This window comes from Acomys russatus, chromosome 5, assembly GCF_903995435.1.
Source record: "Acomys russatus chromosome 5, mAcoRus1.1, whole genome shotgun sequence".
NCBI classification, from domain to species: Eukaryota; Metazoa; Chordata; class Mammalia; order Rodentia; family Muridae; genus Acomys; species Acomys russatus.
In genome coordinates this window covers 647,570-671,914 of record NC_067141.1, presented here as the reverse complement: position 1 = coordinate 671,914, position 24,345 = coordinate 647,570, and the positions used below count along the sequence as shown (strand labels likewise).

The 24,345-nt window shown below is 45.1% G+C and overlaps 1 protein-coding gene across 2 annotated transcripts; it reads right to left on the bottom strand.

Moving 5' to 3' along the window:
* Nucleotides 1–201: 201 nt before the first annotated feature.
* Nucleotides 202–18,486, bottom strand: Ldaf1 (lipid droplet assembly factor 1). Of its 2 annotated transcripts, XM_051145145.1 has the most exons (6): nt 18,316–18,486; nt 16,085–16,284; nt 5,406–5,574; nt 4,783–4,921; nt 984–1,119; nt 202–672 (listed from the first exon to the last, which is right to left on the bottom strand). In XM_051145145.1, the coding sequence occupies exons 2-6, from the start codon at nt 16,178–16,180 to the stop codon at nt 643–645; spliced, it is 570 nt and encodes a 189-aa protein (XP_051001102.1). In that variant the 5' UTR covers nt 16,181–16,284; nt 18,316–18,486; the 3' UTR covers nt 202–642. The 2 variants fall into 2 exon arrangements, with proteins under 2 accessions (XP_051001102.1, XP_051001103.1); XM_051145146.1 differs by lacking the exon at nt 984–1,119 and having other exon boundaries at nt 18,316–18,477.
* Nucleotides 18,487–24,345: the final 5,859 nt, after the last annotated feature.

Below are 24,345 nucleotides of genomic sequence, written 5' to 3'. Positions count from 1 at the left end.
AGCGTGTGTTTGGTTTTGTTGGTGTGTTAAGAATTTTAAACAATATAAACATATCAAGTGAAAATAAATCAAAGACCAAGGCACTCAACAGACTAGGCCTTGAGACTTTTTCTAAAGGACACCTGGCTATGAGGTTAAGACTGTTTTCAAAGGCCTCAACTCCCAAATGCTGCAGCTCTTTCCTATAAAAATGATTAAAGCAGAAGAGCTGGTTCTCTTTGGATTTTTTTTTAAACCCCTTATTTCAAATGACTTGGTGAAAAACTTCTTCTTCACCCCCTCAACAAAGAAAGAAATTAAACTTCAAAAACAATCTACCTTACCCCCAGTCAGGGCCTGGGACTCAACCAGGAGCTCTAATAGTCAAGCCTTCCAATCCTGGAAGCTCAGGTCTCAGCTAAGGTCACGACTGCGTACTGGAGAGTGGAGGGGTGGGGAGGTGACCCTACCACCGTGGGAATTGGGTCACAGTGGGTGGAAAAGCAGGGCACACATCCAGCCCTCTCTCTGAGCCATAGGCCCGAGCAGTGAGGGGAAGAGAGAGCACTCCTCGAATGCTTAGAAAGCAATCTTTGGTTCCATTCAGCCTGTCATTCATGGTCGAGCCCCTCGAAGTCTGCAGACTTCATAGCCAGCTGTCAGTCAACGTTGGCATTTTTCTGTGTCAGTGGCCTGTTGGGTGAAGAGACAAAATGGTTAGCTCAGGAGTAACCCTGAGAATGGCCTGGCTACATGTATAGCACTCTTGGCTGGTGTCTTCTTTGAGCTCCTGCCACAGAAGGTAAGAAAACTGAATTCTCTAAGTCAGCTTGCAGTTGACACCTGACAAAGTTCTGGCTAATGATGTGTCTTTGGGAAGAATTAGGAAGAGATTTAGGGAGAGACTTTGCTTGGTAGGAAGGGCTTCTCATGCTCACTTGCATGCTCATGTGCTCTCTCACACGTGTCCCACCCCCACCCCCACCTTGAACATGGGTTTATACCTGGAGCTGTAGCAAGTATCTTATGGCCATGAGGACGCAAACACATGGACTAAGGATGGCAATGAAGAAGGGCAGAAGGCACTGGGCATATTGGCGACACCACAGCAGTTGTACCAGCCCTGGTCTGTCTCCATCTCTTGGTTATGCAATAAAAACAAAACCCTATCTGAGTTAGTATCTACCTCCAGCTATTTTGCTTTTAATTACTTGTCATTGAAAACACTTCTACCTGGTAACAAGAAACAAGAACCATTTGTTCCTCTTTGTAAGGAAAGATGTGAGGATGCACTAGGCAGTCTGACAGACTCTGTGATCACAGCTGCTTGGGAGTCTAAGTCAGGAAGGAGATTGACAGGTTCAAGGCCAGTGTCCACTCCCCCGACCCCCGCTTTCTTTTTTTGTTTTTTCGAGACAGGATTTCTCTGTGTAGCCTTGGCTGTCCTAGCCTCACTTTGTAGACCAGGCTGGCCTCGAACTGACAGCGATCCACTTGCCTCTGCCTCCCGAGTGCTGGGATTAAAGGCGTGCGCCACCACCGTGCCCCACTGATAATAATTTTAAAGACCTAGAGAGTGCCTGCCTCAGATGCTTGAACCCTAAATTCAGTCTGTAGTGTTGGACTGAGCTGGATAAGGGGAGGGCAGGTACACTCTGGCTATTTGGGGAGACCCAGTGGGATGTGGGGTAAATGACTTGGGTGGTTCTACAAAGACATAAGCTGCTCTGGCCCCTCACTTCTTTCCCCCTCCCACAGCCTGCAGGCTCTAGGAAATGTGTGTAGAGCCTTTGACATTAAAATTATCTACAGAGAAGATCACTGCTTAGGAACTGTCTAGTGTGCTTTCCTAAGTCAGTCCATGTTAAAATTTCTTTCCTTTTGCTAAAACAATTTTTTTAAAGAAGTGTTATCTTTCCTACGTTAGAGTCAAACCCATTAGGTCACGGGATGAGTTGCTGGCTTCTCTTTCTTCTCTTGTGCTTTGCGTCAGTCAGTGAGGGACTATCTTCATCTTGAGTGTTAAAGATTTTCCTAACACAGGAGCCCTCCAAGGGTGCCTGATTTATCACAACTCTTTGTGCTCAAGGCATAGAGTCACACAACTGTGCATGGTATAGATCTACTCAGAATATATTATTAAAAGAGTAAACAGTTGTCATATTTTCACTATACAAAGCAGTTACCATTTACAGAGTTCAGGTATACCATCAGAGAATGTCCACAGCCCTCTGTAGACGGTTTCCCCTTTCCCAGCTGCACTGTGAAGCTCAGACCTCTTCAAAGATTTCTTTCAGATGTACAGATGCAGAGCATGAGGGCCAGTCTTGCTCATCCCATCAGAGCATATAGGGAAGAGATCTATGACAACCAGGGGTGGCACCGTGCACCTGTAACCCCAGCACTTGGGAAGGGGGCAAAGGCAGGAGGATTGAGAGACTGCGGTTAGCCTAAACTCTGTCATGAGTTCCAGGGCACCTCTGGCCATGTCGCTGGAGGTAGGCAAAATAGAGAAAGCTACTGATAAAATGTAAGACAGTGTGACCCGGATAAATTCATCTTGTTTGTAAAATACAACCATTTTTCATTAATATATGTTTTTTATGGATGGGTGATTTTTCCTTTTAAGTAAATGGGCAGTTTCGTAGTTGCTGTTATAGGTTGCAGAGGGACTATTATCAAAGTATTGAACCCACTCCTTGGATGCTTTAGTAGCTTTTGAGAAGATGAAGTGAGTCCAGAGAGCAAGAAGGTGGGAATTTCTGTCCAAATGGGAACAGAGGGCCTGTTGCCTCTGTTGGGAAGAAGGGAGGGGAGACCAAGTTGAGCCTCTCCACTGACAAACAGCATTCTGATTTTGCCTTTTTTTTTCTTTTTAAATGTGTGTGTGTGTGTGTGTGTGTGTGTACCAGCATGTGTGTGTGAATGCACATCTGTGTATAGGTGCATTCTCACATGTATCATCCTCAAGACCAATGTCTACCTCCTTTGACACAGGGTCTCCCATTGGCCAGGAACTCTCTGATTAGGCTAGGCTGGCTGGTCAGCAAGCCACAGCAATCTAGCCATCTATGCCTCCCCAGTGCTGAGATCACAAGTGCATCCTGTGTCTGGCATTTTTATGTTGGTTCTGGAACTCCCAATTCAGATCCTCTGACTTGTACTTTCCACCTGAGCCATCTCCTTAGCGCCTTGTTGCGTTACTTTCTACAGTGTAATTCTAAGCATGTAGCCAAATTAAAGCAGAGTTCGAGCGCAGGGAGGGATTCTGGCCTCAAGCATTGCCCTCAATAAGCCAAATAGGGCACAGTCTGGCCTTTAAAACTGATAGTGATCAAAGCAACTTGTGAGAAGCTGGCTATGAGTCCAGGGATTAGCAGTTAAGCAATCTTCTGAGCCAACCCCTAAGCAATTTAAGATCACAGATAAGTAAACACATGGTTAATGGCAGGATAACATTTTGAGGGAGAGGGGGATGCTGGGCATCACACCTAGGACTTGACCATCCTCGACAAGCAACAAGAGACTCTTCTGTTAAGATGTTCAAAGGCTATTCTGTAGGATGACTAAAGCTCTGGGTACTTGTGACATTTTTAGAGCATGGACTGGCAAATCAGTCATGGCCATAGGGGTCAAATATGGCAAGCCATCTGTTTGTGTAGAGTCTGAAATAAAGTTTTATTGCAACACAGGCACACCTGTTTATTTGCTTATTATCTGTTCTCATGTTACAGTAGCAGAACTGAGGGTCTGGCCATGGTTTAAATGGCCTAGAATATTTACTATTTACTTTCCAGGCATTGTTGGCATATCTATGTTTTATAGCCACTTTATATTTTGGCTGAGAGTTTTACCAGACTTAACTGACCTGGATTTGAGTCCCTTCTTTGCCAGTCTCAGCTTTTGTATTTGGCTTTCGTTTTCCTATCACAGAATGAGGCTCACCTCAAGAGTTCATGAGATGAGGCAAGGAAGTGCTCAGCAGAGACTTGGCATTAAGCAAATACTCAAGTTGGTGAGAACTTAAGCGAAACACAAGAGACTCAGCACATGGAGATTTAAAAGTCTAAAATCTATACATAGCACATAAAAATCAAGAAATAGTGGCCTTTGAAAATCCCTTGAGCAAGTTGGGGGTAGCACATTATAAAAGACTGTCTCCTGAGCACTTCAACACCGCTGGGTTTCCTACCAGCATCTAAAAAGATCATGTTCCTCCAGTCAAGATCCACTGGGGACAGGGGCGGGGGGTGGAGGGGAATCTACAGAGTACACATGAGCCACATTCAATGTGCCAAGAAGCATACACTGTGATGAGCAGGGGAGACCAAGGGAGACTGTGGGACAGCAGCTTCCCAACTCCTGTATCTCCCTAGGTGGTAGGTATGGCACCCTGACTAGTGAAGCCTCTTTTCTCCTTTTGTTTCTCTCCCTCCCAACCCTCCTAAACTCTGCCCCAAGTTGGCCTTTGCCAATTAAGTAGGCATCTTTTTAGAAGAACTAGTAACTGCCTCATGAAGCTACGACAGCAATGAGATGCGCTTTATGGGTTATGGTCGTGGGTAGCAATGATGCATGTATGCATGCATATATGTATGCATGCATGTATGTATGTGTGTATGCATGTATGTATGTTCTATGAAACTCTACTATAAATGTGTACCTGACATCTAATGCCTATGAGGAGCTGTGAAGAACATCTGTCTCTTATAATTTGGCTGCTAGACACCAAGTGGGATTAGAGTTATCTGTGTGCATGCCCCAAAAGGCCAAGATTTAAGTGTTCCATCGACGTGTATTTACCTGAGAGAAAACCAGTAGCTCATGAGGCAGGAGACCACCAGATAGGACACCATGGCTATCCCTGACATGGCAAGTGATACGAAGCCCAAGCCACAGAGGATGCAGAGCAGTGAGAGGCCGCAAACAGAGATGACCAGGCCTAGGAGGAGAGCATGATTAGGAGGTGCCTTCCTGTGAAACAGACTGAAAATGAGAAGACCCGGGCCAGGGGATTTAAAGTAATGACAGCTAACTCAGATTTTTTTAAATCAGGAGATTCCCCATAAAAATTCACATTCTGACATTTAAAATGGCAGTAAGTTCAACACCTGAGTAGGCCTCAGCTTCAGGCGTCAATTGGCTGGCCTCTGGCTGCCTCCATTCCCCACTGTTCCCAAACTGTATTACCTTTGAGGTCTCTGTGCATTTGGTTGCCTTGTCCAATTTGAGGCTCATAAGGAGTAGGTCGTGTCCCAAATCACAACTATGGTGATGGACACTTATGGAACACAAGAACCTGTGCTTGAACTGCTCTGACAAGCTGCCTTGGACCAGAAAAATGGATTCTTTGATGAGAATGGAAGATGTTCAATAAATACTTTCCACCTTATTGAGTTACTTCCCAGTAATGTTGGGCCGAGTACCTTCTAGTAAGATGGCCCCCATGAGAGCACCCAGGGAGGTGAGCACCACGAGGAGCAGGAAGCCGCCGACAGGGATGGCTGACATGGTAACAAACATCAGCACGGTGAGAGCCAGGAAGGGATGCCTGTCCAGGTAACAACCCACAGGAGACTTCATAAAAGCAACCACCTGCAGGCAAAGGACAAAGAGCCAGGGTTGAGAGCTGTGTCTGCATCGCAGATTGAGCTGGTCTACCCAACCTGTGAGAAGTACAGTCAGAGACTCACGGGCATCAGGGCAAAACATCTCCCAAGACATGAGGCACCTGGCAGCAGCATAAGGCAACTGTGGGAAGGGTGGCAAGTGTGAGGTTCCCACCAGTGTCAAGTCCTGTGAGAGGAGGAAAGGTCATATCACCACTCTCTTGCCTAACACACACCTTCTCGGAAAAACACCCCCTTATGTGTGCAATGTGTGCACAATGCTCCTACTGCTCTGTAGCTAACATTCTCCTGGCTGAGGTCACCAAGGAACAGAGGACATAAATCCTAGCTACTGAGCAGCACTCAAGAGCTTATTGAAGATGTAGAGCATCAGGCCCCGCCTGGCACTGGTTGCATCCAACTCTGCTTTTCAACAAGAGCGCAGGTGATTTGTGTGTATGTTAAAGTTTGAGATGCAATGGACTGAATGGTTTATTTGGAGTCACCCAGTTTCTAAGGGACAAAGCCTGCACATTCAAAACTAAGACTTTTACTCCAAATGCATGAGATGACTCGCCACACATCAGTGTTGCTATGGAACCAATCTGAATGTCATAGTGGGCCACAGCCTGATGAAGGCAACATTTGTCGCTTTAGTGAACAGGTTACCCTCTTCCCAAGGCTCAGGAGTGGGGAACCAAACTCCATGGAGAAGGCTGCTTTAGTACAGAGCTGATCTCCATTGACTACACAAGGATGAGTGTCCCCGAACCTTCTCAGGTCTTAGGGCTTCACTCTCCTCATTACTGGCATTGAAATCCATTCATTGAAAGACTCCATCATTCAAAAAAAAACCTTCCTCTAGAAAAGTAACCACCAACCCAGCTCTAACCCCTGTAATCTGTAACTGTGACCTGCCTGTATGATACCTTGGTGTAATAGTGGCACAAATGCTGTGGGAGTAACCACTCTGTGATTAGATTTAGGGCCCACTCCACAAAATGGAACCCATGCTTCACACTGGCCAAAAACCTAGACTAGATAGGCCATAGGACTTGGTGGGGGTGGGGTGGGGGAACCAAATACTATTGTTCTGCTAAAGAAACAGCAAAAAACATTACTCCTAACTACATTCTCTTATATTGATGGATCAGCGCCTCACTCAGCCATCATCAGAGGAATGTCCCTTGCAGTAGAAGGGAACTAATACAAAGACCCACAACTAGAAAATGTACAGAGAATGAGAGATTTTGTAATACTCAGTTGTAAATGGGATGTCTTCATTGAACCTCTCCCCTCAGGGACCAGGGAGTTACATAGGAGAGGAGACAAAAGAATTCTAAGAACCAGAGGGGATGGAAGAGTCAAAGGAAACAAAGTCTTCCAAACGCCTGATGCACATATGAACTCAGAGGCTGTGGCCTGCATGTGCAGGGCTTGCACACATTCAAGCTAGACAGCATCTGAGCACTGAGAGGGGCAAGTGCACACCAGCTCCCACTCCTACCCAATGGAGTCTCACTGGGTATACTAACCACATTTATGGGTGGGTCCCATGCCAAGCAGTAGATGGCCAATGTGAAATGGACTCAATGGTATTTTTGTAGATGTTTTTAATCTCATAATACTTTGAGCATTTTTTTTTTGTTTGTTTGTTTTTTTGGTCTTACTGGCCTTTTGCTTGTATATTATTCTTTCCGCTTTTGTGTTTTTATGGATTTTGTGTTTCTTTTTTTTTTTCAATATTTTGTTTGTTGTCTGTTTAAAAGGGGGAGCATGAAGTTGGGTGGGTGCTGAAGACCTGGGAGGAGGAGGATGAGAAAACCAAAGTGAAATATATTATATGAAAAAAATTTTCAATCAAAAAAATGGTGGAAACTGGAGCTTCCTCCATCAAAAACTAGCCCTTCCTGTGTTTTGTTCCTTAGGGCACTGGAGGCAGTGGCCAAAACAAAGTGCTCTTGTTAGAAAGCACCTCTTTCCACCACAGGGAAGTGGTTGCACAGGCACCATCATCCTAGCTCTTGGAAAGCAGGGGCAGGTGGATCTCTGGGTTTCAGGCCAGCCTGGTCTACAGAGTGAGTTCCAGGACAGCAGAACTACACAGAAAAACCCTGTCTTGAAAAACAAAACAAAACAAAAGTGCCTCTTTCCAAACCACATCCATCCAAATAATTCTAGTGGTGGGAATTTGGGGCCAAAGTAGAAACAAGGAAGTTTATAGCTCAAGTAATGGCACCCAAGCGTGGTTCGCCTTATTTAAACAGATAAAGCCGTCAAAGAGCCACAGCCATTGTTCTGGGGCTTTAACACAGCCTCCTCTTGGCAAATTTCACTTCCTGGCACAATGCCTTCTGGCCTGCTGCCTTCCAAGATCTTGCGGTTCGGCTGTGTAGCAACAGGTAACTCCAGCAGGAATCTCCTGAAAGCATGCTACGGCACTAAGGCAGGGAAGGTGAGAGGGAGGAAGTGTGGCAGTGGGACCAGCCAGAAGGCAGGCTGCTGTCTTGGGCCTGTCTCAGGTCTTGTAGGCTCTCCATGTCTGGTCCGTGAACATCCTTAGCAAATGTTGCCTTGGTACCTGAGAGGCTCACCTGCCCTCTTTGAATCCTGATACTCAAAAGAATGTCTGGAAGCCAGGCACTGGGTGGGGAAGCCAGGCACTGGGGGAAGGGAGCCAGCAGTGTTCAAAGTGGCTGGCCAATGAGAAACCAGCAGAGCAGCCACACAAGGCCAGTGTGACAGTGGATGGGTCTTTTCACTGATAGTGAATTCAGTGGGGGAGGGGGGGTAGTGGTGAGGTGGGGTGGGCAGTGGAGGGGTGAGGGGGGTCATGCTTCATGGGAATCTCGTTTTTTAATTAAATATTTGTGAATTCTGAAGAGACATCAGCTATTTCCCATGGAAATCGGGTACCTGAATTGAGATGTGTTTGAGGAGGAAAGAAAAAAGGAAACTTAGGACATCTCATTAGTAATTTCTAACAGCTACAGGCTTAAATTATAGTTTGGGATATATCGGGTTTCCTAAGCTATTTTATTAAAATTAATTCCATGGTTTCCCTTATTTATTTTTAATTTGAGACAGACTATGCAGCCCAATCTAGCCTTGCACTTGCAATCTTTCTGCCTCAGAGCCAGAATGCTAGAATAAGCGAGAACCACCTCACCTGACTCATTTTGTTTTAAAATAAAAACATTTTATTAATCAAACCCCTTAAATCGTATATGTGGCTCAAATATATCTATTGGAATATGTAAGCTTTATCTCCAGAGAAAGCTAGCTAAAATAGGAGGTAAATTGAGAGCATGTGGCCAAGGTGTGACAGACACAAAGGGGCAATTTAAGTAAGATGAACCTGGGATGGGTGTGCAAGAGGCTATTAGGGAGATTGGCAGGAAATCAGGTAAGAGTACGAATAGCCAAATCTGGGCCAATGAGGGAGCGGAGGGATGCAGCCTGAAGGTTAAATGACAAATGAGAAACCAACAGGAACTGGGGACAGTTTGATGTGGGGATCCAAGAAGCAAAAGATAAGATTGTCCTACTTCAAATCCTCAGAGAACCCCTCCTCTTTCAGACCTTCTTCTGAATCTGGGCTCTAAACACCCCCAAAACAGGTCATTGGGAAATGCAAAGACACTATTTTTAAAGAGTGACAATTAAGGCAAGAATGCTGGCACATTGATACAGCTCTAATTCCAGCACTTGGGGGGGGGGGGCTGAGGTGAGAGAAGGGTGAGTTTGAGGTCAGCCTGGGCAGTCTATTGAAGCCTTATTTTAAAATGGGGGAGGGGAGGGGAGGAAGGAAAGAAGGAAAGGAAAATCAATTTGCTGATTTGAATGAGAATGGCTCCAAAGGCTCAGATATTTGAATAATTGGCCCTGTCTGGGTGGGTTTATGAGATGTGACCTTGTTGGAGGAAGTATATCACTAAGGGCAGACTTTGAGAGTCTAAAGACTCACAGCATTACGTCATTGCTCTCTGGTTTCTGCTTGTAGTTCATTTGAGATGTGAGTCCTCAGCTATTCCTGCCACCATGTCTGGCTGCCATGCTTCCCCAATGTGATGGTGACAACTCTTACCTATCTAGAACCATCAGCCCAAATGAAACTCTTCCTTCTGTGAGTTGCTTTAACCATGGTATTTCATCACAGCAACAGAAAAGCAACTAAGACAAAGCTGTTCAACACAGGAATTGCTTTTCTCAAGAACGGCCTTGGTTAGGTCACAGTGTTGTGGAAAGAGACAGCATGGTTTCATCAGCATCTAACATGTATACCCATTAAACACAGGTTCGAGGTACCTTTTTAATAGCCTGTCCCAGTGGGCTTCCATCTTGTCAAGTGCAAAGCCAAAACAAGCATGGCCAAGAAGGCTTACTAACTGCAGCAGGTGAGACACAGGAGCCATTCCCAAAGTAACACCTTCTTCGAACAGAGGAAGCACGGGGGCTCTATTCAGAGAGCCTACACTTATCCGTATAGGACAACACTTTAGGGTAAGCACGTTCCTGAGCATGCTCAGTTTAAGAAGGAAGAACAAACAGATTTGGGGACATGCTCAGCTCAGGGTCATAAAGGACATGTTCTAAAGCTTTAAAAAAAAAAGCAGACAATAATGAAAATAGCAACATGAAGTCCTCTAAGCATGTCCTTTCCTCTCCCCTTCTTTCCTAATTTGGATGCATATGTATGTGTGACACATTTGAAAGCCAAAAAATAAATAAATAAATAACCTCAGATGTTCCTCAGGCACTAGCCACCTTTATTTTGAAACAAAGTCTATCACTGGCTTAGAACATAACAAGTAGAGTAGACTGGCAGGCCACTAAGGCCCAGGGCTCCATCTGCCTGTCTCCACTCCTGGAGCAGGTATACAAGTATAAGCCATCACTCCCAGATTCTCTTTTAATGAAGGTTCTGAGAACCCAACTCAAGCCCTCAAGCACTTTACCTGATGACCATCTTCTCAACCCCATTTCTTCAGTAAGTTTTAACTGAGGAAAGGCAAAGGCTCCTTTGAAAGTGTGTCAGTATAGGGGGTATAGGGCTTTTCTCCTAAGCGTGCCTGCCTGGCTTAGCAGCTAACACTTCAGACCCTCTCTATATCTCTTCATGTGTTTTCCCCTACAAACTTGCAAGACAGCTGATGAAGAGCTAACAATACTCAAATGCAAAGGTTTGAACAGCACCCCTTTTCACTTTGCTGACAACACAGGGTCCATGACTAGGGGACAGAATAGGAGAGGGCTCAGCATGCAGTGGCACGCCCTGCAATTTTCCTTCACTAACCTGGAGGTAGAGATGGGCCTCCTACCCATGCTTTACTGATGTGGGCTGCACTGAATAACCCAGGATGCCAGACTGGAGAACATGGCACCATCATTAGCCAGGCTCAGTGCAAGAGCCTTCTCAAATGGCATCCGAGATAATCCTCCCAGCAGACCAAGGCCTGGTGTTGCTCATCCCAGATAAGAGGACCTGGTAACTAACTGAATTAATGGACCCAAGGTCAGACAAAGGTGATTTATTTATAAATGCTCTCTGACATGAGAGCTTGCAGAGTCGGGGCCACATGGTCAGGATTTGTGACACCACAGTTCTACCTGGGGTTATTCACAGCCAGGAAAACTCTACTGTGAGAATGGAAGGCAATTGTTTCTTATACAAGAAGGGCCCAGTGAACAGGGGACAGAGACAGCAGTCAGGACCATTACACAAGTCAGGGGCACTAAGCAGTGACAACTGCTCCTAGATTACCCTCTGCTGGTCACCCACCCACTCATGATCTGTGTGTCTTCCTCTGCCCTGAAAACTCCCTCCCATAGTAGGAAGACGCCCATAAGCCACATGCATTTCAAAGGAAATCAAAGATCCCAGTCCAACAGCCATCTCCACAGCCTGAGGTGGATGCACCAGCCAAACTCTTTGTTTCTGTGAATAGGAAATGGAAACTCCTAGATCTTCAACAGGTGCAGGAGATGTGAGGAAAGGAGGGTACCAGCCTGGACAACCATGTTTGCCCACATGAATGGAAAAGTCCAGGAATGTAGTCTGCAGAGTCCGGGAATGCAGCACCACAGCCCACGGAAGAGGCCATGTTGAGAGTTACTTCTGGCCCCAGTCACCAGCCTGACCCTGGTTTGCTCTAGTCCTGAGATAGGCCTGCTTTACTCCTCCCATGGCTCCCGAAGAAGGCTCAGATTATCCTAAAGTCTTGGAAGATCCTACCTCTTTGCTTGCTTAAACCATTTTGAGCAGGTTCCTATTTCTTGAATTCTAGAAGTAAGACAAAACTTGGCCACGTATTCCAGACAGGATGGAGCAATTTCATGCCCATTCTAGTCTGGATCCCTATCTAGTCTCATCTGAAGTTCAAAGAGCTCATTAAGTTGTTAGGAAAGAGCACAAACTACATGGGGGAAAGAAACTGTCTACATTTCCCACAAAGTACAGTATGTCAATCTGATGTCCTTTGTTGATGTTCTAGTGACACATGTAAATTACTCTGAAGACTCACACTTGAGTATGAAAAAACAGCCCCATACCAAATGAAAATAAAAGTACACAATTATTCTGCTGTGGTCATACTCACTATTTTTTTTTTTTAATTTAGGTAATTTATTCAGATTACATCTCAACTGTTATCTCCTCACTTGTATCTTCCCGTTCCCCCCTCTCTCCCTCTTTCATCCTAGGTCTGTGACAGAGGGGACCTCGTCCCCCACCATATGGTCACAGCCTATTAGGTCTCATCCTGGTAGCCTGCTTACTCTTCCTCTGAGTGCCACCAGGCCTCCCCACCAAGGGGAAGTGGTCAAATATGGGGCACCAAAGTTCATGTCAGAGGCAGTCCCTGCCCTCCACACAACTGTGGAGAATGTGCTGTCCATTGGCTAGATCTGAGTAGGGGTTCTAGGTTTACTGCATGCATTGTCCTTGGTTGGTACAGTAGTTTGAGCAGATACTGCTAGGTCCAGATCCGCCAGCCTTGATGGCCTTCTTGTAGGTTTCTAGGACCCTCTGGATCCTTCTATTTCCCCATTCTCCATTACCTCTCTCACCTGGAGTCCCAATAGGAAGTCCCAGCATCTGCCCCAATCTCCTGTTAAATGAAGATTTTCAGGGGACATCTCTGTTGCACACTCACAATTCTGTAAACATTGCACACTGAAGGGTCAGAAGCCTCATTCGGATCACCACCAATGTGTTTGTTAGTGACAGTGACTTCTGCAGACATAATGTCCTGAAGCCTGGGTCCCCAGCTGCTGGTGCTGGTTTTGGTGTTTGTGGAAACTATAGGAGCTAGGGCCTAGCTGGAGGAAGAGGGTCACTGGGGGCGTGTCCTTGGGTCTACATTTTACCCTACGTATTCCCGAGGCAATCTCTGTCTCACTCCATGTCTGTCTATCCCCACCACACCCCCTGCTTCCTGGCAGGCATGATGTGGGCTCCTTTGTCTATCCTGCTCTCTGCACCAGGATGGTCTACAACCTTGAGCCAAAACCAAATCCCTCCTCCTTTACTTCTTTCTCAGGTTTTTATTCATCAAAACAACAGAGAATCTGACTGAAACAAGCGTATAGGTGCTTTGCTTTCCCTTTTCCTCCAAAATGACTTTATATTAATATAACCTGTGGGCTGGAGAGGTGACTGAGTGGCTAAGAGCACTCACTGCTTTTGCCAAGGACTTGAGTTCAGGTCCCAGAACTCACAGAGCAGTTCACAATCCCTGTAACTCCAGTTCCAGAGAGACGATGCCCTCTGCTGGCCTCTTCAGGAACTGCACATATGTGGTGCACATACATGCATTCAGACACATACCATTCAGCACACACATACACATCACATAAATATATTTTAAATGACAATTAACTTAATTTAATATATAAAACTTGTGGAAGAAACAATTCCATCTCAAGACCACCTGAGAACATCAGGCCATAGTCAACTGACAATTTTCCCACCTTTCTGGGAGTAGGCTAGGCTGGTAATTATCTAGCTCCATCCTACTCCAGTGCATGCAGCTGAGCTATTGAAAGGAAGGATAAGAAGAAAGTTCATCTGATTTGGAATGCCAACCTCAGAAGGTAGGTATAATTATTAACTAAGACATGCTAAATGCCTGGTACAGGGTTAGTAAGGTCTCAATCAGGTTAATAGGTAGGCAGTTAGCTCTTATCCTCTGTAAGTCCCATGTTTGAGGATTTATTTTTTCTACTCACTTAAATTTATCTCTAACCTGAATCAGTCCGTTGAGCATCTTAGATGTCAGGATTGGGCCATCTGACAAGAATATTCCCAGGTTGTTATGGTTTGAACTTGAAGTTCATCTTGGCCCCACATCTGAAGATTCCACCCTCCACCCATCTTCCCCCACAACCTCGTCCTGGGCCAAGCCTTTAGCACACAAGCTTTTCTGGGATGTTGAAGAGCTAACCTATTGTATAGTGGGCTATTTAATGCCACAAAAATTCACATTTTTGACTTTCGGTTAGCAATCCCACTATTTAAAATACATACCACCACCACCACCACCAATATCTTTCTATTAATGTTCCTTATGAAGAAAATGCATGTGTTTGCTTGAGACATGAATTAGCCTGCTGCTAGCCTTAAGCTCAATGTGAACAATCAACAATGTACATTATATTGATTAATGCATCTTTCCAGAAACACACCTAAAATAAGGACACATACTGATCTGTTCACAAAAAACACTGTGACTGGAAGCTTGAAGGACCCGAGGCATCCCCTATTTACTACAGAATCGTGGCTTGTTTGGTATTTGCTAATCCAGTGTCCATGATGATCTTGCACGAGTCATGAAAATGAACTATAAACGCGCAAAGGCCATGAGGACCTTCCTTACTGAGCTACCTCATCAAAGAGCCTCAGCCAGCTAATGAAAAAGCTGCTTGTCCGTTTTAAAAGGAGCCTGGTAAGTTTGGCAGTATGCCAAATGCATTCTGAGGCAAGCGCAAAGAAGGCCTCCGTGAAGCATATGGCTTTAGATGGCAAAATGTCTTGTTTTATAGAAGCTGGTGAAGCTGTGCTGCCCAATAGAGGAAGTTACAAAACAGTTTATATCACTTTATATGCATACACATTTTTACATGCACATGACATAGTCTAGAAAGACATACAACAAAATGTTAATAGCATTAGCTTTCTAGCACTGTTTATTTTTTTTTTGTACTGTTTACTTTCAAAAATTCTTTTTGTGTCTGTGTATATAGAATGTAAGTGCATGTGTGTGCCTTCATGCATGTGAGTTCATACAGGCAGTGGTGACCACGTGGAGGTCTGAGGACAACCTCAAATGCGAGCCCTTGCTTCCCACTGGGTTGTTTGAAGCAGGGTCTCCTTGGGTTTTGCTTTGTTGCTGTTGTTTTGGCACTGAGCAAGACAGAATAGCAGGCCACAAGCTGTCTGGGACCTTGCTGTCTCCACCTCCCATTTTGCCATAGCAACACTGGAGTTATAGAGATGTGCTCCTACACGCGTCTTTCTTTGACTGCTAGAAACTTAAGTATGTTCTCACCATGGCCAGACAAGAGCCTCACCAGCTGAACCATCTCCCCAGCCCCAGCAGTCTGTTTAAATGCTGACAGACAAGAGCCTCGCCAGCTGAACCATCTCCCAGCCCCAGCATTCTGTTTGAATGCTGAAAGGCAGGCAGAGGAAAACAATAATGATACATAGGCAAGAAATACAGTATCTCAAATCCCACTGCACTGAGTGACTGACCACCAAAAACACTGCTAATTTGCATCACAATAGTCCTATAAGGGTAAATCACAGTCTAGGTTTCAGAATTAGTTCGAAAAGGAATGCATATTTTCTTTTCCATTAATTTTTATAATGGCTACATGCCAAAATGATGCTATTTTTTAAATATATTAACTAAGATATAGTCTTAAAATTAGCCCATTGCCTTTTGGTACTTAGGGTTAGGGTTAGGTACTAGAAAATGTTAGGGCACCTGCGACTCCAGTAATTTCTGCTGGATGATGGATTTCTAGTGGAACACAAAACTCAGATCTTAAACTAGGTATTGGCTGGCTCGTTGTCTTAGGGGAACAGGTCAGCCAAAGTTTTCAAAGGGAAGAGTGCTGTCTGCTGTGTAGACTGCGAGTGGCTCTCTTAGATCTAGCTGGAAAGTGGCAGGTGCCACAGAGGGTGACTATCCAACCAAACTCTGCATTATACGGGGTGTAACTGGAAGTGCTTTGCAGTTCCCTGCGACTTCCAGGAATCGTCCTGAACTTGGAGGTGCCTTGAAAATCATCTTGCTTCCCACTCCCCTGCTGTCCTGTGGCCTCAAGTGTCAGACGCTCCAGCAGCCACATTGAGCGAGGATATGAAGGTCACAGTCCAAGGAAGATCACCAACCTACTTGTAAATTCCTGTTTGCGAAAGAAACCATGCCTTGCCTTGTTAGGACCAGGGTTAATTTGGTTTCCCAATGTGGATGGCATTGGACACTGACCTTCGAGTTGTTCTGGAAAGACTCCAGCAGGAAACACAGCTTCCTCTGCAGCTCCAGTAAGTCTCTGGAGACACTTGTGGGCTCTTCTTTGGCCATCTTGAAATGTCCTTCAATCTCACTCTAGATAAACTCCTCTACCAGTACCTTCATCACTATAGCGTGGAGCCCACTCTCGCATGTCGCTCCATCTCTTGCTGTCACTGAAGGAAACAAAACGTTTCTTGGATCATTATTAGTCTCCAAGGAGCCCGTACCATCACCTACACACCAATGGCAGGCATGCACATGGACACAACTTGACGATATTTATCAAAATTTTACCCCACCAATTTATTTTTCATGAAGCTAACCAAGATAGATATATGAAAATACACCCAAAGGATATGTATCATATTCCTGTTTATAATTCATAATGAGCAACAAGATAGCAGAAAGAAGCTAAATTCATTGTAAATATTTCACTGTTACACACACACACACACACACACACACACACAGTGTAGACAAAGCTCCGAGAGTATATGACTTTAGCCTGAATGTTGAAAAGAATATATGACAAGAAAACTGAATGTACTATTCAAATCTCACCACCGTTTCTCCCTATGTACCCTACCTCTCCCAGTCTTTCTTTTCTCCTACAGCAGGGACTTCAGTACTTTCTCTTCTTTCTTTATTTGGCTGCCAAGTACCTTGTACAATGCCAGGCTTCATTCCTGTGTGATTAGGTCCTCACTAACAAGACCTGTCTCCAAGGCCTTGTCACAATTATTTTCTATCACTCAACAACAGCCTGGAATTTACAAGACTATCTCCATCTTACATAGTTTATGCATTTTTTTTCATTATAGCAATATGTCAAATTATATATATATATATACTTTTAACTCTGGTGGAGTTTTCAAACTAAAAAAATATTATTCTTATTTTGTGTTTCCTAGAACATCTGTCTGGGTTAGACAGAGTGGGATCTCTGCATGTCTCCTTGTAGCTAACCTCCTGGTCTTATATATGTGTGTTCAGTTGATTCTGTCACGGTGCCAAAAATGACTGAGCGATACTCACGTTTGTTTACTATATTAAATATCCCACTCCCTATTACGAGTTACCTTTTGTCTACACTACATGCTAATGTCTACACTATAGAGTCTAGCATGCACACTTTGATCACACCAGCTAACGACTCTTTCTTTCCCCTTGGCCACCAACCCTTGCACCATTTGTTGTTAAGGCAGCAGCTGGCATTAACGTTGAATTTAGGATCGTCCCACAGCTTTCAGTTTACCTAATCTCATCTCTTACTGCGTGTTAAAACAAGTCAAACTGTCCCCTTACAACTCTTTGGCCTGGGAAACATGCAAGTGCCACCCGGACCGGTCTGAGGAGTCTGATGAAGGCAAACATACGGAGAATGCAGAGGAGGGACGCAATCAGCACAACATCTACCTAGCCACCAATGTTCAGACTATCTACTCCTTCTAGGGCTCACTGCAGACTCTGAGCAGCCCCACGGGGAAGGTGGGAAGGCGCCACCCCAGCCGGCCTGAGGGAGCCCCGCCTATTCTGCGCTTTAGGGGGCCTAGCTGGGCTCTCAGAGAACAGGCCCCGCCCCTTCCAAAGCTCTAAATAAAGCCTAGGCTCACGACTCCGGGGCCCCGCGAGCAAACGGCCACTGTGAACGTTCCAGCTGCGGGTCGGGTCGAATCCCGAGCTGGGGGGCAGGGCCTTCAGGGAGCCTGGGGACCTATTCTGGTCCCCTTTTCAGATGAGAGCTGAGACTTTCAATCTAAGGCAGGGGATCCACAGAGAAGGAAACCCAGTGTGCTGTAGGTGGGAATTTGACACCCACCCCCCACCTCCCGACTACGGGGCACAGAAACTAGGAGATGGGGACTCTGGGGGACTGGGTACCCAGTCACTGATCACCTGGTGCAAAACCAGCTTTGATACCTGTAGCTTCCTCCTGCTGTGGTGCATGGCACCCTGTTGACCAATCCTAGGGAGGAGGTGTGGATGCCTAGACAAGACTCCTAGGCCTCCCATGCATGTTTACCAAGAGGAGGTAGGGCCTCGCGCATGAGTTGGCCCTGGTGTCCCCGCCCCCACTCAGTTTTTTGTCTTTTTTCCCCCAAATCTAGCTGCCAGTGTGTAACGCGAAGGCGGCTGGAAATGGTGGATGGGATCTCCCCGTGGGCTCCCACCCGCGCGCAGTGACATCAGACAACTTCACCAACCTAGTGGCCCGAGGGTTACAGGGCAAGGAAGCTAGTGCATTCTCCCTTTGGCCGCCCCTGAACTCCTCCACTTCCCAGGTGGAGCTTGGAGGGTTCAGCCAGCCGGGGTCCCATAAACTCCACACACCCACAACTTTGCTCTCTCACCTGGTGCTGGCTGCCACGATACTCCGCTCTGCAGCCACCGAGGGCGCCAAGCGAAATGGGAGGAAGAGAAAGCACTCAAGCCCGGCCCCTCCCCATCGGCGAGCCGCTCTTCCTCCACTCAGGCCGAAGCCCCGCCCCTGTGCCCCGCCTCTCTCAGAGGCCCCGCCCCTCACTTTTTCCTAGCACTGGCTCTCCGCCCCTCCTTCCCAGCTCAAGCTGGAAGGATCTAGCCCGTAGGCGGCTGCAGGGCCTTGCTAGGGGACCTCGCTTCTTCCCATACACTCTAGGAGCAACCCCTACAAACTTCGAGACTCTAGAGGATGACTAATGCGGAAATGAGAGCTCGGAGGCAATTCCCTCCTACTGCGCTGACCATGTCTCAGGAAGACTGACAGTGAAAGGTGGGTTTTTTAGAGACAGAACCAGTTCTGTCTCCCAGAGTTCAAGTCACACCAGTCAGTCGGTTAAGGGTTAGGTTCCTCCTATACTGGACGGTTCTAACTCTTACTCAAGTGCAAATGTTGGCAGCCAGAGAATCTTAGAATAAATTTTCTCCATTTTACAAATTTAAAAACAAAAACAAACGGAGACCTAGAGGGATAAGGTTCATAATTAATTCAAATCCTCTTCTTAAGGACCCATGGTAGAGAAACTCCTATTTCCTGGTTCCAAATCTAGGCCTGAGGAGCCCAGTTACAACTCAATGACAGTGCTATTGGCATTTGAGAATGGAATGAGTCTGTTTCTGAGATGTGCGCACTGTGGGGTGCTTGGCAGCATTCCTGGGCTCAACGCACGAAATAAATACAAATACAATGCGAGGTAACAGTCTCTTCCAGCTGTGATGACTTAAAATGTTTCCAAGGGGTTGGGGGATGGGCGCAATCATCCAGAACTCAAAAGCTCTGCCTCTGGGCTTGCAGCAGAGAACTGTGGAGTCCCCATCTCAGGGCCCAGGTCTGGCTGTGGCGGTGTGAGGTTGCTGAAGTCTTTTTCACATTAAATGGAGAGAAGGGCAAACCCAAGTACTTGCCTGCTATTAACCAGGTCTCGGCCTCTTTCCACCCAAAGACCTGGAATGGCCCATCTCTCCCTTTGTGCCCTGTGCAGATAGAATCCTGAAAAGTAACTCTGGGTAAAAAAAGAGAGCACATGGCTGTACTACAGTGAGGACAACGAAAAAGGTGCCTTTAAAGAACTGAACACGTATCAGGCACATAGTAGGGACTGGGAAGCTGGCTCTGAGGTTAGACCCCTGCTTAGTACCCAGTTTTGCTTAGCACCCAGTACTCATATAAGGGCAATGCCATCTGTAACTCCAGTTCCGGGGATCTGACGCCCTCTTCTGGCCTCAGTGAGCACTGCACGCATGTGGTGAAAAGATACATACTGACAAAACAACCACACACATAAAATAAATAAAGACGTTAAAAATACACTCCACAGGCTTGGGGAATGATAGTAGTGTGTTTTTCAAGAACCTCCATGAGTTGTGTATCCAATCCCATCACTGGGGAGAAATTGATATTGTTACTTTAGCCACCTTATGTTTCAAGAAGTAATTAAGCTGGTAGATAGAGAAATGAATTTGGAGAAGACTTGTGGTGGTGGTGGTGACCGTGAGAAGTTTAAGGAAGGGGTCGCAGGGATCGCACTCCAACTTCTCTGCAGCAGAAAGGGGAAATGAAGCACAAAGGAGAGCGGGGTTGGGGGTGTGGGGGGAGCAGAAAGGGTGTGTCCCTGCAGGTTTTAGCTTCAGGTGCTCTTCCGGGCTGCACGCACTTTCTGTAGCTGGCAGTATTACAGTGTAACACATTCCTCACGGGGGCGGGGCGGGGCCGGGAGGGGGAGGGATGGGTTTGTTTTTCTTAGACCATCAGGCCCTCATGGACCTTGCTTTGGAGAAATTGAGGCTTCACTGGGATTTCAGTTTAAGGGCGCCATCTAGGGGCGCCTCTTTGAATCCTCTAACTCCTGTGCCCTCCAGCATCTATCATCTATATCTATCTATCTATCTATCTATCTATCTATCTATCTATCTATCTATCTATCTATCATCTATCTATCTACCTTCTATCTATATTTATTTATTTTTACTTTATTATTCATTTATTCACTTTACATCCCGGTTATAGGCCCCACCCTCCTCTCCTCCAAGTCCCCCCTCCCTCCGCCCCTCCCTCCCTCCCACCTCCCTATTCCTCAGAAAAAAGGAGCCACCCACCCACCCCAGCTCATCAATTCGGATCAGGACTGAGCCTAGCAAGGCAGTCCTTCCAGAGGGAAGTGATAGAAAAACAGAGACACGTCCATGTCAGAGACAACCCTGCTCCCTTTACCAGTAGACCCACATGAAGCCTGAGCTGCCCATGGGCTACATGTATGTAGAGGAGCTACAGTCCATGCATGGTCTTTGGTTGGTGCTTCAAACGCCACAGGCCCCTCTGAACCCTGGTTAGTTAGCTCTGTTGGTCTTCTTGTGGAGCTCTTGTCACCTCTAGGTCCTTTTATTCCCCCCCCCACACACACACACACTTTTCTACTAGACTCCCTGTGTTTCACCCACTGTTTGGCTGTGAGTCTCAGCGTCTGTTTGGAAACTTCACTTGGTGGAACCTCTAAGAGGACAACTCTGATAGGCACTTGTCTATCATTAATAGTGTCACGAGTTGGCTTTCTTGCATGGGGTGGGTCTTGGGTTGAGCCAGGCATTGATTGGACAGTCCCTCAATCTCTGCTCTATCTGTTCTATCTTTATCCCTGCATGTCTTGTAGGCGGGGTAAGTTTTGCATCAAAGTTTTTGTGGGTAGGTTGGTGTTCTCCTCTCTCTACTTGGAGTCTTGTCTAGTTAGAGGGTGGAATGCTACTCAGCCATTAAAAACAAGGAAATAATGAAAATTGAAGGCAAATGGATAGAACTACAAAAGATCATCCTGAGTGAGGTAACCCAGAGCCAGAAAGACACACATGGGATATACTCACTCATAAGCAGATTTTAGCCTTTTACTACAGGATAAATACACTACAATACACAGACCCAAAGAAGGTAAGTAACAAGGAAGATCCAAGGCAAGATGCTTAAATCTCACCCAGCAGACACTCTTAGTGCCTGCATTTTCAAACATAAAAACTAGGGAGATAAGACTGTTGTATTGTTGAGAAGATTGTGAGAGAGGACGCCTTTATGTGGTGGGCACAGACACCAGAAGATCACGTGTCAGCAAAAGAAGGTCTTCCTGCCTTAAAGTCTGTGAACACAGCTAGTTTTTTTTTTTTTTCTTTTTTTTATGGCACACTTTCTTCTTTTATTTATTATCTTTTTCAACATGCATACTTATTTTTAATTTTAAAATGTATTATAGTTTATTCAGATTACATCCCAAATGCTATCCCCTCATTTGTATCTTCCCATCCCCACCCTCCTTCCCTCTTCCCTAGACCTCTGCTAGAGGGGGACCTCCTCCACCACCATATAACCATAGCCAATCAAGTCTTATTAGGATAGCCTTCTTCCCTTTCCTCTGTGTGCTGCCAGTCAGGCCTCCCTACCAAGGGGAAGTGATCAAATCGGGGTATCAGAGTTCATGTCAGAGGCAGTCCCTGCTCTCTCCTACAACCTTGGTGAATAAGCTGTCCATTGGCTAGACCTGAACCTGGAAATAACCTAGATGTCCCTCAACAGAAGAATGGATAAAGAAACTGGTACATCTACACAATGGAATACTACTGAGATATTAAAAATGAGGAAATCTTGAAATTTGAAGGCAAATGCATAGAACTAAAAAGGAGTGAGGTAACCCAGACCCAGAAAGACACATATGGTATATACTCACTTATAAGTGGATATTAGCCCAACATAGATGTCTCTGAAAGACTCTACCCAGAAAGGATCAGGACAGACACTAGAGATCCCTGCTGGACTCCAGGTTGAGTGATGAGAGTGGTATGGAAGAATGGGGGGATGGAAGGACCCACAGGATTCAGGATCCCCAAAAGGAGACCATCAAGTCTGGTGGATTTGTACCCAGGGGGGACTGCACAAACTGATGCACCAACCAAGGTCAATGCAATAAACCGATGGCACATTTTCTTTAAGAATGATATGCCTTCACTATTATTCTGTATATCCCAACTATGAATACTTCTGTGGGCAGTCTCTATTGATCCTGCTCACTATCTCTCATGTATCCGTTGCTTATTGATTATGCAGTTTAGGAGTGATAATGCTAAGTCAATCAGGGATAATTAGATTTCCTTGTGCCTCATATACTCTCAGCACAAGTACAGATAGCTCTTCTCAAGTGAGAAATTTTGAACACTTAAAAAAAAATTAGAATTCATTTCTGGGTTTTCTATTTGATTCCATTGATCAACCCACCTATTGCTTTGCCAGTACCATGCTGTTTTAGTTACTATTGCTCTATAGTACAGCTTGAGATTGGGCATGGAGATTCCTCCTGAGGGTCTTTTATTGTATAGGATTCTCTTAGCTATTCTGAGTTTTTTGTTTTTCCATATGAAGTTGAGACATCCAAAGAAAGAATAAACAGGCTACCAACATGAGACTTGATAGCCTATGACCATATAATGGAAGAGGAGGTCACCTTCGGTCACAGACCTAGGGGAGGGGAATAGAGGGAAAGCGGGAGGGAGGGAGGGAGGAACAGGAGGATGCAAGTGAGGGAATAACACTTGAATTGTAATCTAAATACATTAATTAAAAAAGAAAACTAGAAATTCTAAGAATCTATATGGTTTTTATTAATTTACACACACATGTATACATATGTATGTATATGCACATATACATATATGTGTGTATTAATAAAATCATATATAATATATATGTATATATGAGGCAGAACTGCTTTGGGTGTTAGAAATGTCAGTTTCTGAACAAGTTGAGATGCTTGTTGACAAAATTTGAAACTCATAAGTGTCCCTAGGGAAGTTCTAAGTTTCATTTTGCTCAAAACCTAGCAATGATGAGTCTTCTCACTGGTGAATATGTAAAGGCCACAATGAAAGGACCTTTGTTAGCATCAGAGGGAGAGATAGATGTAGCATTTATCCAAAGCTGCAGTCACCTATCTAGGAAAACTGTAACCAGTATCCTATTTTTCAAGTTACTCACTTGTAGTGTAAAGTGGCATGAAAATATCCAAAACATTTCCAAATAATTAAAAACCTGTTTGCACAGTACGCTGGGTAGTTTTATGTAAAATTGACACAAGCTAGAGTCACTGGAGAAGGAGAAGACCCAACTGAAAAAAATGCCTCAATATGGCATTTTAAAATTTTAAATTTTAAAAATTTTAAAAATTTTTGATAAGGGAAGGGCTCAGCCTATTGTGGATAGGGCCACTTCTGTGTAGGTGGTTCTGGATTCTATAAAAATGTAGGCTAAGCAAGCCATGGGGAACAAGCCAGTAAGCAGCACCACTTTATGGCCTCTGCATCAGGTCCTGCTTCCAGGTTTCATTCCTGATTGTGTTCCTGTCTCTACTTCCTTCAGTAATGAACTATGAATGGGGAAGCATAAGCTAAATATAATAGGCTTATAATTAATCTCAGTTTATTATCTTCCACAAGAGATAGTATAGTTTTGGCACAATTTTTATCTGACTTCCTCTTAGGACTGTATGAATACAAATTTTCTTTTTCTTTATTCTTTTTTCTTGTTAATCTAGTTTTAATGCAGCTATGAGAGTTTCTTTACAAATTCATGGTGGTTATTAAAAAAAAAAAAAAAAACAATTCTGGCTGTACCTAAATGCAGAAATACTTAAACAGCAACTACTTTTGTTTTGTTGGCATTTCCAAGGTAGTAACACAGCTAGTTTTTAAGGTACATTAGACTTCAGACAAGAGCTTGTCTTCTT